This window comes from Pan troglodytes, chromosome X, assembly GCF_028858775.2.
Source record: "Pan troglodytes isolate AG18354 chromosome X, NHGRI_mPanTro3-v2.0_pri, whole genome shotgun sequence".
In the NCBI taxonomy this organism is placed as follows: Eukaryota; Metazoa; Chordata; class Mammalia; order Primates; family Hominidae; genus Pan; species Pan troglodytes.
In genome coordinates this window covers 65,820,262-65,836,968 of record NC_072421.2, presented here as the reverse complement: position 1 = coordinate 65,836,968, position 16,707 = coordinate 65,820,262, and the positions used below count along the sequence as shown (strand labels likewise).

At 41.0% G+C, this 16,707-nt stretch overlaps 1 protein-coding gene across 6 annotated transcripts in view; it reads left to right on the top strand.

The window, feature by feature from the left end:
* Positions 1–16,707, top strand: part of OPHN1 (oligophrenin 1) — a 387,278-nt gene that overhangs the window by 361,574 nt on the left and 8,997 nt on the right. For 5 of the 6 annotated variants that reach the window (XM_054676181.2, XM_009439209.5, XM_009439210.5 and 2 more), the window contains 3 exon segments: positions 4,757–5,080; positions 15,107–15,272; positions 16,327–16,377. In XM_054676181.2, the coding sequence (XP_054532156.1) occupies positions 4,757–5,080; positions 15,107–15,272; positions 16,327–16,377 (541 nt within the window). 6 annotated transcript variants of the gene reach the window in all.

The following is a 16,707-nucleotide window of genomic DNA, read 5'->3' as shown; positions in this document are numbered from 1 at the left end:
CTCTGACAGTTACTGATCTACTTTCTGCCTCTACGGATTTGCCTATTCTGAACATTTCATAGAAATATAATTATAGAATATGTGGACATTTTTGGGTGGCGTCTTACTCTTAGCATAATATTTTCAAGGTTCATCCACATTGTAGAATGTATCAGTACTTCATTCTTTCTTATGGACAAATAATATTCCTTTGTATAGATGTAGCACATTTTATTTATCCATTGATCAGTTGATGGACACTTGGATTGTATTCATTTTTTGGTTATTATAAATAATGCCGCTGTGAACATTCATGCACAGGATTTTGTGTGGATGTCTGTTTTTAATTATCTTGGGTATATACCTAGGACTGGAATTGTAGGTTATATGGTCGGTCTATATTAAAACTTTTGAAGAATTGCCAGGCTGTTTTCCAAAGCAGCTGTACCTTTTTTTTTTTTTTTTTTTTTTTTTTTTTTTTTGAGATGGAGTCTCACAGTGTCGCCTGGGCTGGAGTGCAATGGCGCGATCTCAGCTCACTGCAACCTCCGCCTGCCAGGTTCATGTGATTCTCCTGCCTCAGCCTCCCGAGTAGCTGGGATTACAGGTGCATACCACCACACCAGGCTATTTTTTTGTATTTTTAGTAGAGATGGGGTTTCACTGTGTTGGCCAGACTGGTCTCAAACTCCTGACCTCATGATTCGCCCACCTCGGCCTCCCAAAGTGCTGGGATTACAGGCATGAGCCACTGCACCAGGCCTCAGCTGCACCATTTTACTTTCCCACCAGCAATGAATGAAGGCTCCAATTTCACCACATCCTCACCAACACTTTGTATAGTCTGTCTTATTTATTCTAGCCATCCTATGTGAGTGTGAATCCATAATCTCATTTAATGTTCAGCACTCCCATGCGAGGTAGGTATGCTGAATTCTGTTTTATAGTGAAGGCACTGGAAGCTCAAAGATGATGAGTAGTTTTCCCAACTAACACAGCTACTAAATGACAGAACAATTTGCACTCATCTATCTTATCCTAAAGCTTATTTATTTACTATAATATCACACTTCCTATAACCTGTCTGAACAGTGTTCTGAGAAGGAACCAATCCTGCTCACCAGTAGCATCTCATTATCTCAGTCTGAAATTTGATATCCCTTTTGTATATAGTATGTCAGTGACTCCTTTCACCCTCGTCATGGACTCCATCACACCTCCATAACTAAGCCCTGATTATTCCACTTCTTTAACCTCTCTTGAATCTGCCTCTCTTTTCTGACGCAGCTCTAGTTTGGATCCTTCTCATCAGCAGTCCCCTAGCTTGTCTTTCTGCCACCAGTCTTTCTGGTCCAAGCTACTTTTCATTGGAACGAGCCTATTTTTCATTACTTTTCGTAATGAACCCAAAGGGATGTTTAAAAATGCATATTTGATAATGCCACTTCTCCCCACCCCCAGCCCTCTGCCCCCCAAAATCATTGTCTTCTGTGACTCAAAGGCAGAGTTTGTATTCCTGAGCATGGCATTCATGGACTTCATGATATAGCCCCAACTTATTGCAACAACCTCACCTCCAGCTACCCACACTTTTTCATCTGTAATTGGTCCCTATGCTCAAGCCAAACCAAACTTTTAATTATATTTTCTTAGGCAAAACATGGTCTTTCACTCCTCCAAGTTGTTTTTTGTTTGAATGCCCTTTCTACTTAGCTCCACCTTTTGGAATTCTTCAAGGCCCAGCTTAAAAGTTACCTGTTTTATAAAGACCCTCTCTAATCCTTGCAGTCAGTATTAGTACTGTCTTACTCCTAGCACTTATTTGCATGAATCTACATGTATTATAATAATTGATTTATTTCTATTACTGTACCAGTGTGTATCCTCTCAAAGCTTCTCCCCACCTCTTACCCACCCATGGAAGAGAGGCCTCCACTTTAAGGGTTGGCCCCACGCCTATTTATGAGGCCTCCCTGTCTCATCCTGATTCACTCCCAGTTCTTCGTAGTCCCTGAGACTTGTCTGTGTGTTTTCCTGTAGAAATGGGTAGCTGGTTAGGGAAAGGGGATGGCACCGAACTTTTATTACCTGACAGAGCAATGAACTCTCTTCAGAAAGAGTAAGTAGACTCTGGAAGCAGACTTCAAGATTTGAAACTTGGCGTTTCCACTTAGTAGTTTTGTGACATGGAGACTGCGGGTGTCTTAGATTCCTTATCTGTAAAATGGGGCTAATAACAATGTACTACTTTATAGAGCTGTTTTGAGGATTACATGAGATAATCCAGGTAAAGCACTTAGAACAGGGCCTGCCATGGTATAAGTGCTCAAGTAATGGTATGTGTTGTCTTTATCAGTATTATTCTCATTATTACTGTCATTGTCACTATTATCATTATTTTTATTCACCATACCCCAGAACCTAGAAATAGTTTCCCTGCTGAAAGGCCTGGCTCCGAAGTCATCATGGCTTCTATCATTACATTTCCTATTTTCCCGAGCCAGCAGAAGATACTTTCCTGAGTGGAAGGTAGCAGCCTCTCTGAGGCTGTGTATGTGGGTCCTCTTTATGAAGATTGGCTCTCTTGAGATGGTGATGTTACTCTATGGCCTGTAGGGCACAGGCAACCTTTATTTCCCTAAGGGAGAGCAGAGATGGAGTCACTTGTCCAGAAGAAAGTATTCAGATAGGAACATGCAGCTGAGATGTTGGGCTAAAGCCTGTGAGGGAAAGAATTTATGTCACCATGCACTTTATTGTTTGGAGAGAGTAGATGTGCTTGAGTTACTCCTGAGTGCTATGTTTAAAGATGGCCTCTGCCACAAGGCACGTCCTGGAAGCCAGAGGCTCTAGTTATTTGGCACTCTTGTGCTCATGTTCATGCCATTATTTGTGAGCCTTTGGTAGTTTTTTGTTTGATGGCCTCTGTCTGGTTGCACTTGTGCTAGGGTTAATAAATAAAGGGCTATGTGTCTACTTTGGGATGAAATTAGGGAGACTATAGGGGAACTCCCCTTGGTTCCGGCCCCTTTGGCAGTAGCATCAGTGGTGGCAAATTCCCAAGGAGAATAAAACTGTCTAGGGGACAAAAGACTTTGCAGCAAGACTTCCCCCATGGAAACTTTTGCCTCACTGCCCACCCACCACATAACAGTGTAAATAATAACCACCAATTAATGAGTGTCTGTTATGTGCCAGGCACTGAAATAAGTATACCATCTCCTGTAATCCTCACCATAACCTCATGAGACCGGTATTCTTTATTATTCCCGTTTTACTGAGGAGAAAATTTGAGGTACAGAGAGAATAGGGAACTTGTACGAGGTCTCACAGTCGGTAAGAAGCAGAACTGAGATTCAGACCTGGCCACCTGGCTTCAGAGCCTGCATGTCTTTTAACATTTTATTGCGAAGAATTCCAAACATAAACAGAAATTGGAAACAAACGTATTGAACTCCCCACATTTCAGCATTTAAAAACATATATCAAGTCTTATTTCATCTATACCCCTACCCGTTCCCCCAACCTACTCATCATGTCATTTCATTTGTAAATGTTTCAGTGTATATCTCTAAAAGAAAGGAACTCTTTTAAAAGCAAAACCGCAATATCATCATCATACTTAAAAGAAAATAAAACAAAACAGTGATTCCTTAAGATCAGCTATCCAGTCAGTATCCACATTCTCCTATTATCTCATTTTGTTAAAAAAAAATCAAGATCTAAATAAGATCCATGTATTGCAATTGGTTGATATATATCTCAGGTTTCAATTTGCTGGCCGGAACCTCTGTTCTTTCTTTTTTTATTATTATTATACTTTAAGTTCTAGGGTACATGTGCACAACGTGCAGGTTTGTTACATATGTATACATGTGCCATGTTGGTGTGCTGCACCCATTAACTCATCATTTACATTAGGTATATCTCCTAATGCTTTCCCTCCACCCTCCGCCCACCTCACAACAGGCCCCGGTGTGTGATGTTCCCCTTCGTGTGTCCAAGTGTTCTCATTGGAACCTCTGTTCTTAACCACTGCACTCGAAGTTTTTTATGACTATGGAAGGTGACAATTTCTTTACAGCAGGCATTCTCAATCTGGGGTTTATTGACAGCTTCAGAAGGCTCTGTGAATCACTAAAAAATTAGTTTTCAAAATTTTTGCTATATTTGTGTGGGTTAATTTTTCTAGAGAGATGGTCCCTAGGTCTCATTAGGGTTTCAAAAGCTTTAAGTAAGTCTCAGAACCACTGAAAGACATGTACTAATGTCAGAGGAAATTGTAGACCACAAAAGCTGGGGAAAGAACAGTTGGAGGTTTCCTTCCGGGTTGGAGAACGAAGTTAAAGTATGTTATGTTGATTAACTTAAAATTTGAGAGACCTTAACAAAATACTTTTCAGAGAAGTGGTTAAGAATTAACTGATGATGTCTTCGTTTGCAAAGAATAGAATATGCCATTGACTGGGGACTTTAAGTCTTTTTTGAGTGACATATTCCTTTAATAAAACCTCTTGGTTTACTGTGGCTTATTGAATTGTGGTGGTGAAAATCATACGCGGATCTTGAATTCCCTATTTGGATTGGATCTGTGGCTTTACATGAACTGGGAAGGGTAGAGAATGATTTTGTGGGATATAGTTGGTTTGTGCCACAGTGACATAACTGCTTTGAAAATGTATACAAATTTTCAAAATTAAGTATGTATGCATGTATCAAAATGAAAAGGTTTTAAAAGTTATCATTAATCTTCCCTCTTGGCACCAACTTTTCCTAGATGAAATCCAACATCAAACACCGAATGGTACTATCACCAGCAGCATAGAACCCCCCAAGCCACCACAACACCCCAAACTACCTATTCAGAGGAGTGGGGAAACTGATCCTGGGAGGAAGTCCCCAAGCAGGCCTATTTCGGATGGCAAGTTGGAGCCCTGCCCAGAGGTGGACGTGGGGAAGTTGGTGTCTAGGCTGCAGGATGGAGGGACCAAGATCACCCCAAAGGCCACCAATGGACCCATGCCAGGCTCTGGGCCCACCAAGACCCCCTCTTTCCACATAAAGAGACCAGCTCCCCGGCCCCTGGCCCACCACAAGGAGGGTAAGTGCTTGGGAATCCCATGGGAGCCAGAGCTGACCCTAACTACTTTTCACCTTGAGATCCTTCTGAGTTTGGAGATATATTTAAGTGGAAATATGTTCCAGTTTACTACCACTAATATTGGAACAGTGGGCAAGATCACAATAATCAGTCAAAATAATCACTAGAATGTAAGCTCCATGAGGGCCGGGATTTTTCTACCGGTTTTGTTGACCTCTATATCCCAAGTGCTATGTGCCTGGCACTGTACTAATTGCTGATATACTATTTCTTATCCTCACAATCCCACTGTAAAGAATGTATTATTCTTAATATTTTCTTTTTTTTTTTTTTTGAGACAGAGTCTCACTCTGTCACCCAGGCTGGAGTGCAGTGACGTGATCTCGGCTCACTGCAGCCTCCGCCTCCTAGGTTCAAGTGATTTCCCTGCCTCAGCCTCCTGAGTAGCTGGGACTACAGACACTTGCCACCATGCCTGGCTAATTTTTGTATTTTTAGTAGAGACAGGGTTTTGCCATGTTAGCCAGGCTGGTCTCAAACTCTCGACCTCAGGTGATCCACCCGCCTTGGCCTCCCAAAGTGCTGGGATTACAGGCGTGAGCCACCACACCTGGCCAAGAATGTATTATTCCTGTTTTTTTTTTTGTTTTTTGTTTTTTTAATTTGGAAATGGAGGCTGCTGTAGATAAGTGACTTGCCAAAGATTCACAGCTAGTAACTGGCAGAGCTGGGATCTAAATCTTACCATGTCTCACAGGCACCAAAGCCTGCGTTCTTTCCACTGAGGCAGAACTATCACTTTACCTTCCTATAAGAAGCTGTGAATCTGTGAACCCTTGTTTTCTCATTCTCCCTTTCCAGTTTGGGAGAAATAGGGACAAAGGGGCACAACTTCTGCCAAACTCTGGATTTTTGAAATTATTGCAAATTCAAGGTGTGGCTGACTTCAGCAAATTTAATTAACTATTGCATGTTGAGACTTATGTTGAGAGACTGGGGCTAATCCAGAGGGGAGTTTTAGGGGACACAATTCTATGAAGATAGTAAGATATAATGGACAAAATAAGGATTTGAGTATCAGAAAGGCTTGGATCTAAATCCTAGCTCTTTTACTTTGTAGCTTTAAGGAATTTCACAATATAGCAAAATGTAAAACCTTAAAAAATGGTTAAGAATAATTTATTTGACAAATATTTATTGAGTACTGACCATGTACCTGGCCCCATTCTACATGCCGAAGACATAGAAATGAATAAGACTTATGAAGTCCCTGTCCTCTTGAGGTTTAGATGAGAGGGCTTGGCAGACTATGGCCTGTGGACCCGATTGGGCCCACTGCACTGCCTCTTTTTATATAGCCTGTAAGCTAAGAATTCTTTTTTACATTTTTTAATGTTTGGAATTAAAAAGGAAATAATATTTTTTGACATGAAAATGTTGTGAAATTCAAACTTTGTCCATAAACATAAATACACCCTTTCATTTACATGTTGTCTATGGCTGCTTTCATGCCACAACAGCAGAATTGAGTAGTAGCAACAAAGACTTTATGGCCTGCACAGCCTAAAATATTAACTGTCTGACACTTTACAGAAAAAGTTTTCTGGCCTTTACCTTAGATTCTAGAGTACTGATAAGAAAACATGAGGCCCAGAATGGGAATCAGGAGGTTGGGGGAAGGTAGGATAGCAAGGAAATGGCGGGAATGGAGTTAGTATACAAAATATTTGCCATGAATCCTTAAACACTTGGTGGAGCAGTGTCACAGGTTTGGTTCCAAACTTTCTAGAGAAAACAAAAAGAGAGAAACCATGGTTATATAACTAAGTTCCTAAGGTAAAAACAAGCCAATTGTTCAGGTAAACCATAACTTTTCTGGTTTTGAGGCCAGGGAAAAATTTCTTCCATGGATTATTTCATATAACAACCTCAGTATGAACCAATGGCATTGTCTCAGAGCACAATTTAGTAAAAGCTATTCAGTGTGCGGATGGGAGGGGGTCCAGTACAATTTCTACAAGTCCAGTACAATTTCCACAAGTAGTTGACTCTGAATGCTCTGGTTTGATCCACTGATGCTGATGTGATCACTCATGCGATCACAGTTAATTTATTTAAGCTGTTTGTACCTTGGTTTCCAGATCTGTAAAATGGGAAAACAGTTCACCTGTTAGAATTATTATTGCTAGGATTAAAAGGAATGACAAAATATCTGGCATATAATCAGCATTCAAAATATGATATTGATTTCCCTCCCCTGTCCCTCTTCTCACTATGACTTGGCTCTTCTGAGACATAGTCAAGAAAAGGAAAACTTTAATGTAGACCTCTGCTTCTGTTTTTAAGTCATGTCGTGACCTTCCTATCAATCTGGGTAGAAGGTTGGGTAACTCAACTTATACTCGTCACAGTAAAATTTGTCTTGTCTGTTGCCAAGCCTTGAGATTGGCCAGATTCTATCAGCTCAGCGCACACAGTAACTCAGCCCTCCTTCCCTCCCTCCTGCAAAGTTCAATCCCAGTGGCATTCCCCTCTTCCCCTTCCTCCAGTCCTACCCTGGGCTGCTGGCGGCAGCTACTCTGATCTAATGGTCTCAGCTAAGGTAAGTACTGATCTGACTTGTTCAGTATCAGCCTAACTATCTAAAACTGGGCCTCAGCTTTGCCTGGCTTCATTTTCTGCTTTCAATCAGTTAGCAACAGGCTGGCATGATGCAGCTTTTTTTCAAAATCCCATGCTTCCAGCTTTGGCTACAGAAAGCAGAACTGAGGTGGTTTTGGCCTTGGTGGAGAACCCCCCAAACCTCTGGTATAGTTGCCTCTTTGAACCTAACCTACACTATCTATTCACTTCTTACTTCCTCCTTGCTCCCCTCCTGATTCTGGCTGCTTCTCCTAGTAGATTCCCTGGCATCTGAAGAGTTATCGGTTAAGCAAAAGCCACACACAGCTCTGACCCTGTGCTATAACTGATAGTTGTTTGCTCCTGGTACTGGCCAGTAGCCTGAATGGCAGTATTAGAGGGAGGGAACTGTTACCTCAGCCAGCCCAGTCTGTACCTTGCAGTTGTCACCCCATTTCAGCTCTGTTGTTTAGGACTTTGCCTGCCATCCTGAGGATCAGTACACAGGCTCCATTGCATTAGTGAGCCAACTGTGCCACAGTCCTGGCCCCATCTTCACCCCTTGCATTGACTTAACATTTGAGTGGCCTTAACATTCTTCACATTTTTTCTCAGCAATTAAAAATAACAAAAGCATGGTGCATGTTAAATTGCTTTTTTCCATGACAGTCAACTTTAAAATAAGAATCAATAGTGTTTGCTGATGGAATTTTATCAAGGATCCTTTTCTGTTCCAGACATGAGCTTGATACTTTCACTCTTCTGTTGCGTCTAATCATTGTGATAGGCCTTGTGAGGTATGATTTACCCTCCCCTTTTTATAGATGGAGAAACAGAGGCTCACAGACACAAAACAACTTGCTCAGAGTTACCTAGGTTGTAAGGTGCAGAGATGGGGCTTGACCTCAGCTTCTTGGGTTCAAGATTGGGACTCTTTTTCTTTATACCATATTTCTTCAGCAGCGTTGGCCATCTTCTCCTTTCTGTTTTTCTAAGGACCACTTACTTTTGGGGGGGGTACAAAATTATACAAGCCTATTTTTTTCTGCCTTCATTTGAGTTTACTGCCTCTTACGTGTCCTGGCTTTGCAAAGGGCAGGCATGTAGCTACCGCAAAGGGATTTAGGACTTTCCTTTGGGTAATGAAGAGGGAGGAGGGCTATATCCCATCTACTTTACATGTATTTGTTTATTTAATCAGGTATAATCATATGCAAAGGGAGAGACAAAAATGAAAAGCCATTGTCTCTGCCTTCCAAAGGTTCGTGGTGACACTGGCATGCAAGCAGTCAGTCCCAGCCAATGTGATTAATGTTCTAGTAGGGGTGAGAAGAAATTCTAGTAGGAGCATGGAGCAAGGAGACCTTCATTCTACCTGAGGTATTGAGATGAAAGTGAAGAGCACACCATGGACTGGGACTTTATGACATACAGGTTGAGGGGCCCTTCTTAGCTCCTTTCCTCTGTCTTGGCTGGAAAGGAAAGATTGCATCTGGTGGCATGCTTTTGGGCTTGTAAGACCTTGCTCAGTCACAGAGCCATTAATTCTCCACTGAGGTGACTAATGCTATGAGTGGCATTTGCATCTACTCTAAAAGTATTAGGAACAGACTTGCTCTTGCAGTAATGGGTGTTGCTGGCCATTATCCACATTTTCTTGTTTGGACTTATGCTTTAATAATCTACTGTTTGGTTTTTATTCTCTACTTTTCTTGGAGCCTAACGCCAAATTGTTTTATAAGGATAAATAATGGCTAAGGAAGCAGGAAGGCTTTAAGGTGAGCATGGAGGAGTGTCATAGAAAAAAAGAGGTAATTCTAGGAGACTGGGGGAATCTACAAGAGGAATCAGCCTCCTCCTACTCTGTGCCTTCAGGTTGGGTATAGAGGAATATAAGGAAAGGTGGAAAAAAGTTGCTGAGGTTGAATACTGATGACCATCAGGTCCCAAGAACTCTGCAAATGTTAAGATTCTTTGGTTATGGTCATTTGACAGAGATTAGAGAGAGAGGGAACAGGTGGGGCTTGAGAAGGAGATCAAGTTTGTAGTAAAAGCCAGGTTTCGGACCAAGGTTGAAAAGAAATTAAAAAGAAGTACAGCTTGGTGGAAAGCCTATAGGCTCAAGTGACTTAGTGGTTAAAAGCTCAGGCTCCTGAATCTTCCAGATGTGAGTTTGAATCCTGGCTCTGCCTCTTCCTAGCTGTGGGACTTTGGGCAGGTTACAACCTCTCTGAACCTTAGTTTTCTCATTTGTATAATGAGGATAGTATTTGTGCCCATAGGATTGCTATAACAACAAAGTGAGTCCTCTACATGCCTAGCACATCAAGAGTACTCAGTAAATGATAGCAGTTGTTTTGCTTTCATAGGAGACTATTACTAGCTACTTGATCTTAGTTAGTTCAGCTTTACTTCTTTGAGCCAGTTTTCTCAACTGTAAGTGGGGACAATACCACCATTGAAGGCAAGGATTTTGCATGGATTAAATTAGATTAGGTATACAAAGAATCTGGTAAAATAATAGAGGCTTAAGAAGTGGTAGTATTACTAGGTAACAACCTCTTAGGAAATGGCAGACATGGAAGATGGGGTGTCTACTCTTCTGTATTCGAGGCCCTTTGAGAAGCCTCAAGCCTAAAATGTAGATGGCATAAAAGAGTTCAGAGTTATATTTTCAACCCACAACCTGTCCCTACCATGCCAAACACCTAGGAAGAGGCGAACTAACCTCAAGGTCTAACTCAAGTCTCATTCTGTCCATGAAGCCTTCTGACAATCCTACCCCAGTTAGCTCTCCCTTGATTCACATATTTTGGCACCCAAGATTGACCCTCTAATGTGGATGCTGGTTTATAGTATTCACACTTGTTTCCCATGAATATGACTTATATCCCCAACTCAGTTTTGAGCTCCTAGAGGGCAGGGGTCATTTGTGTGTCTTTGTGTGTGTGTGTGTGTTAGAGTGTAGGGTTGGGCACAAAAGCCCTCACAAAACCCCCATATTGAATACCGTTCAATTTAGGTTTCAGAGAGAGAAAAAGAGAGAGACAGAGGGATTAATTATTTTAAAGCAGGTTAAGTACATGTAGAGTACTTCAAAAACAGCCTATAAAAGTCAGCTGAGTCTAACATTTAAGTCAGTCCAGCAGGCCAGCATGGCACATGTAACGAGCCTATGTAACGAGCCTGCACATTGTGCACACGTACCCTAGAACTTGAAGTATATTTTTAAAAAATAAAAAGTCAGCTGGGAGAGATAGAGGCTTATAGACTTAGATCATTGGCTCATTCATCTGGAAAAGCAGTCCAATCCCCATGTTATACTGGTAAGGAAATGATCCGCTGAAGGTCACACAGAAAGTTAGTTTTAGTATTAATCATAGAATCCAGGTTTCTTGACTACCAGTTACATGACTCTCCCCTTTCTGCCTCACCAGTTTGATACTGTGGCTTAACTGTGACTGAGACACATTAGAGGCAAGAGAGAACAACATCGGTGTCTTCAGCCAAGAAAATCCTTTGCTGCTACCTCAAAGCTTTACTTGTAATGAATAATCATTTGGAGGTAGCAATAAAGGGCCCAAGAGGAAATGAGGTTAATGATGTTTGTTTTCCAAGGCCCTAGGTTCATGTTCATTAGGATGTGGCTATAACTTGGGAATGAATAGGGTTCATATTTTAGGGATGTCATCTGGTTCACTCATCAAGGCATGGTTTCAGGTAGACATGTTTTCCAGCTCTAACAGTCCAGCATATCATTTCTTTACAATTACTGCCTTCCCCCCCACAACTCCGCCTCCCAGCAGTAACCAGTGGAAATGGGACAGCACTCTCAGCTCTGCTACTCTGTGGGGTGCAGTGAGGAAGCAACATCATATGGCCTAATGGTCCTCAATCTTGGCTGCACATAGCATCACTTGGGGAGCTTTTAAAAATACCCATGCTCAGGATCCATCCTAATCAATAAAACTAGGACGTATGAGGGTGGGGTCCAGGTACTTTACAATTTTAAAGCTCCTTACATATTTCTAATGTTTCACTAGGGTTGAAGAACAGTGGTAGTTGGGACTACATAGGTTTCAGAAATCAGATGGACTGATCAACTATGAAGTTACTTTTCATCTCTGAGTCTCTGTTTCCTCAGCTGTAGAACGGAGATAATACTTTCTGTCTTGCAAGATTGTGGCCAGTGTTGAATGAGAAAATGTGCATAAAGCACTGAGTACAGTATCACAGTACCTGGAACAGAACAACTGTTCAATAAAGGTTAGCTAAAAAAATTTTGCCAGTACTATTGTATTACCATTACTATTATTATTATAATTTATAATTTTTATGTTACCAATGATAACAAAACAGCAGACAACTGGAAAGGCAGTGGGTGTGGAAACAGGAGGTATGGGTTTCAGTCCTCACTCTACCATTTAACCTATGGTTGTGGATGAATCAGTTTACTTTTCTGAACCTCAGTTTCCTTCTCTGTAAAATGGGGATAATAAGACCTATTTATTCATCTCTCTCAAGCTTATTGTAAACATTAAGCAGTTATCGTCTGGGAGAGTGCTTTGAATAGTATAAAGTATATTAGAAAAATTGGATTATTATTATCATTTTGGTTAATTTTTTCTGCTGCAATTCTGTATACCCAGTCTGGTGTTAAGGGGAATGACATGTCCAGAACGTAAGATGCAGACTAAATGGAGAGACAATTCATATGTGTGCACATGAATAGTGTTTTGTTTCTTCCTTAATTAGAACACCAATCACACTGTATTATCATTATTTCTTTACATATATATCTTGCTCACCAGAATGGCTAGATGGATGAATTTTTTAAAAAACATACCTATTAATATATAAGAACTTCACGAACATTTACATGGATGTGAATTACATATACCTACTAGGGTGTTCAGAGGGTTGAGATTTTAGCTGGGTCTTGAGGAATGATTATAATACACAGGAGACATAAGAATAGGGACACATATAGGGCAAGAAGCAGGACAGAGTCTGACACTTACTTACCTCTGCTGTATACTAGGCATTGTCTATAGGTCATCTAATTGAGTCCTTAAAATCACCTTGTGAGGAGGGTTTTTCTTTCTTTTTTTTTTAAAATTATACTTTAAGTTCTGAAGTACATGTGTACAACGTGCAGGTTTGTTACATATGTATACATGTGCCATATTGGTGTGCTGCACCCATTAACTCATCATTTACATTAGGTATGTCTGCTAATGCTATCCCTCCCCGCTCCTCCCACCCCATGACAGGTCCTGGTGTGTGATGTTCCCCTTCCTGTGTCCAAGTGTTCTCATTGTACAATTCCCACCTATGAGTGAGAACGTGCGGTGTTTGGTTTTCTGTCCTTGCGATAGTTTGCTCAGAATGATGGTTTCCAGCTTCATCCATGTCCCTACAGAGGACAAGAACTCATCCTTTTTTATGGCTGCATAGTATTCCATGGTGCATATGTGCCACATTTTCTTAATCCAGTCTATCATTGATGGACATTTGGGTTGGTTCCAACTCTTTGCTGTTGTGAATAGTGCCACAGTAAACATATGTGTGCATGTATCTTTATAGTAGCATGATTTATAATCCTTTGGGTATATACCCAGTAATGGGATGGCTGGGTCAAATAGTATTTCTAGTTCTAGATCCTTGAGGAATCTCCACACTGTCTTCCACAGTGGTTGAACTAGTTTACACTCCCACCAACAGTGTAAAAGTGTTCCTATTTCTCCACGTCCTCTCTAGCACCTGTTGTTTCCTGACTTTTTAATGATCACCATTCTAACTGGTGTGAGATGGTATTTCATTGTGGTTTTGATTTGCATTTCTCTGATGACCAGTGATGATGAACATTTTTTAATGTGTCTGTTGGCTGCATGAAGAGGAGGGGTTTTTATACTCATTTCGCAGATGAGGAAATTTACAGTCGTAGAGGTGAAGTACCTGTCTAGGGTCCTACAACTTGGAAGCAGCAGAACAAGATCTGAAAGCCAGGTCTACAAAACTCCAGACTCTGTCTCACTTAGAAGTAAGAGTCAAGGGTTTGCCTTAATGGGGCAGTAGGCAGACCAATTTGATTAGAGTAGAACTGATAGTTAAAATCCAGGGTTACTGCTTGGGACAGTAATATGGGACCAGCTCAAGGAGGGCCTTGATTTTCTGTGAAGGAGTTTAAACTTTTATCTTTTACATTTTAGAGCTGTTGGGAAAGTCTTTAAAGAGCAGAAAAACAGTGTAAAAATACTTAAATTAAATTTTGTAGTTGTATATGTAGATTCAATTTAGTATGTTTTTACATTTACTGTAAATATTTTTGTAGAAAAAAAATGGATGAATATAAAGATCCACTGACACCCTTGCATAGTTATGTACATGTCTATTTCAGTATGGTCTTCATCAGGCCATGAGCACTTTCTGTGGACTTTTTTTTCACTTGATATTATTTTGTATGCCTGTTTTTGTTTTGACCTGGTCTAAAGTTTTGGCAGTTCACACATAATATGTATTGGTTAAATGCTTGTATGAATTGAATTGTTTGTTTAGCCTTTATGGTTAAGTCTGATTTTTTTTTCTGATAAGATGCATGTTTTTGTGCCAATTGCTTTTTCTTAAGTGTTTTTTTTTTGTTTTGTTTTTTGTTTTTTTGCCTCTTGGATTAGTCCATTTGGGCCTGTTCCCAAAAGCAGAATTACTGGATCAACGAGTATGAACCGTCTCATATGTATGATTTTGTATTTCATCCACATTGTTCCGGAATCCTTGATGCCCTCTAGATAAAATAAGCCCAGTTCACATTGCCACCAGCAATGTGTGAGTTTACCTGTTTCACTATAGTCCTACTAGAACCATCTTATTTAAAAAGTGTTTATATTTATTTTGTACTGACAAGGAAACTAAAGACACAGAGGCAGGAAAGTGAGTTAGAAAACAACTATAATAGTCAAGGCCTAAGTGAAAAGGACCTGGATTTCAGTGATGATGAATTTAAGCAATTCAAATTCATCATCATCAGACATTTAGTAAGCACCTACTATGTACCTGGCCCTGCACTAAACATATTAGTACCTGATTTAATCCTCCCACTATCTCTGTAAGATAATATATTGTGGATCTTTATTATATAGCTGGGGAAACTGAGACTTAGGGAATGGATATGACACACCCAAGATATCTGAAACTCCAGAGCTGGGGTTCAAATATAGACTTTCTGAAGGGACAGTTGCCAGAAAAATTACAAAAAAAAAAAAAAAATAGCCAGAGTTGTTAGTCACCAAGAAGAAATGGAGGCCAAGGAAGTTGGCCCAGGTAACTCTCATATTGGGTGCCTGCTCATGAGTAGTGTTCTGTTTGGCTAACCATCCAAGTTCCTGGTATCATTTTCTCTTCCAGGGGATGCTGACAGTTTCAGCAAAGTGCGGCCTCCAGGAGAAAAGCCAACCATCATCCGCCCCCCAGTGAGGCCCCCAGATCCTCCCTGCCGGGCAGCTACTCCCCAAAAGCCAGAACCAAAGCCAGATATTGTGGCTGGCAATGCGGGGGAAATCACATCATCTGTGTAAGTAGGGTTGTACCTCAGAGTTGACTGAAGGCGTGTACTAGGCCACTAGGAATGCTTTCAGGATCACCATATTAAGGGTACACAGTGCACAACCCTGGGGCATCCTTCGCTTTATAGTCTAGGGAAATATCATAGGCCAGCCCTGTTGGGAGTATTCCACTCAATGCTCAAAGCTGAGGGATTTCTCTGAAGCTGAAACCTTTGATTCTTAGTACCTGCTAGGAGACCCATTTTTCTTAGCTTCCTTTATCTCTGTATGGTGATATTATTACCTTCTGATTTTAGCTTCCTTGGCTCAGGACATTTTTTAAAAAAATTTCTTGTTATGTCTACTGGTTTTAAAAGTAATTTAATGAACAGATTCATGCACTGTACTTACGCTTGAGGCTTTTATTTTAAGCAAAGGGTATGATTTAAAATTTTTTTCAAAATGACTTTGGTTCTCCAGAGAGTCTCTTACAGGGTGGGAGCTGAGCTGATGTGCAACAGACCTTCCTGAGGCTGGGCCGCAAGCCAAGGGACCAAGGAAGGAGCAGCTAGGGTGGGACCACAGCAGTGCTCAGGGACCAGCTTTGCTTGGCCACAACGCGCTTGCCTCTCCTCTCTTTATCGACTGGGACCATTCTCAGTATACTGCCTCCTGGTCTTCCTTTTTCTTGTGTTTCTTGTTTTCCATAATTGTAAAATTGGAGAAAAAGAAGAACAAAGCCTCCACAGCTTTGACTAATTAGCTCAGTATATTTACAAAAAGCCAACAATTATACTTTGAAATCAAGACTGGTTTCATTTATTTCCCCCAAGAAGAGCCTGACTCAGCAACATACTCAGACCACTCTGAAGCAATGGGAATAAAGAGTGTCAGCTATGGCCTTAGGGGTGCCTATGGGCTCTGGGCCATTTCACATTTGTATGTGTAGGGCCTTTGCCAGCAAAGGCAGGGGCTGGCATTGGTGTCCCATCTGGTTCAGAGTCTCCTGTCCTTTCTGTTGGCCATTGGTTCTCACGTGTATACCAAAGCAACTTATGGGACTTGGTTGGCTTCTGTTTGCAGGGTGGCTTCCAGGACCAGGTTTTTTGAAACAGCTTCCCGGAAAACAGGAAGGTAAGATATGGAGGTGACAAAAGAAAAACCAAATCGCCTTTTAATAACTGCATCCTTAGCATACAATTGTGCTCACTCTAACATTCTTTCTCTTTTTGTTTCTCTACAGCTCTGTCTCTGTCTGTCACTTTCTCTTCCCCAATTCTGTCTCTCCATCCCTATCTGTCTGTCACCTGTTCACCTGTGTGTCTATTTGTTTCTCTCATATTCTTTTTCTCACTTGGTGTCTCTGTCCTTTTTTTTTTTTTTTTTTTTTTTGAGATGGTGTCTCACTCTGTTGCCCAGGCAGGAGTGCAGTGGCACGATCTTGGCTCACTGCAACCTCCAACT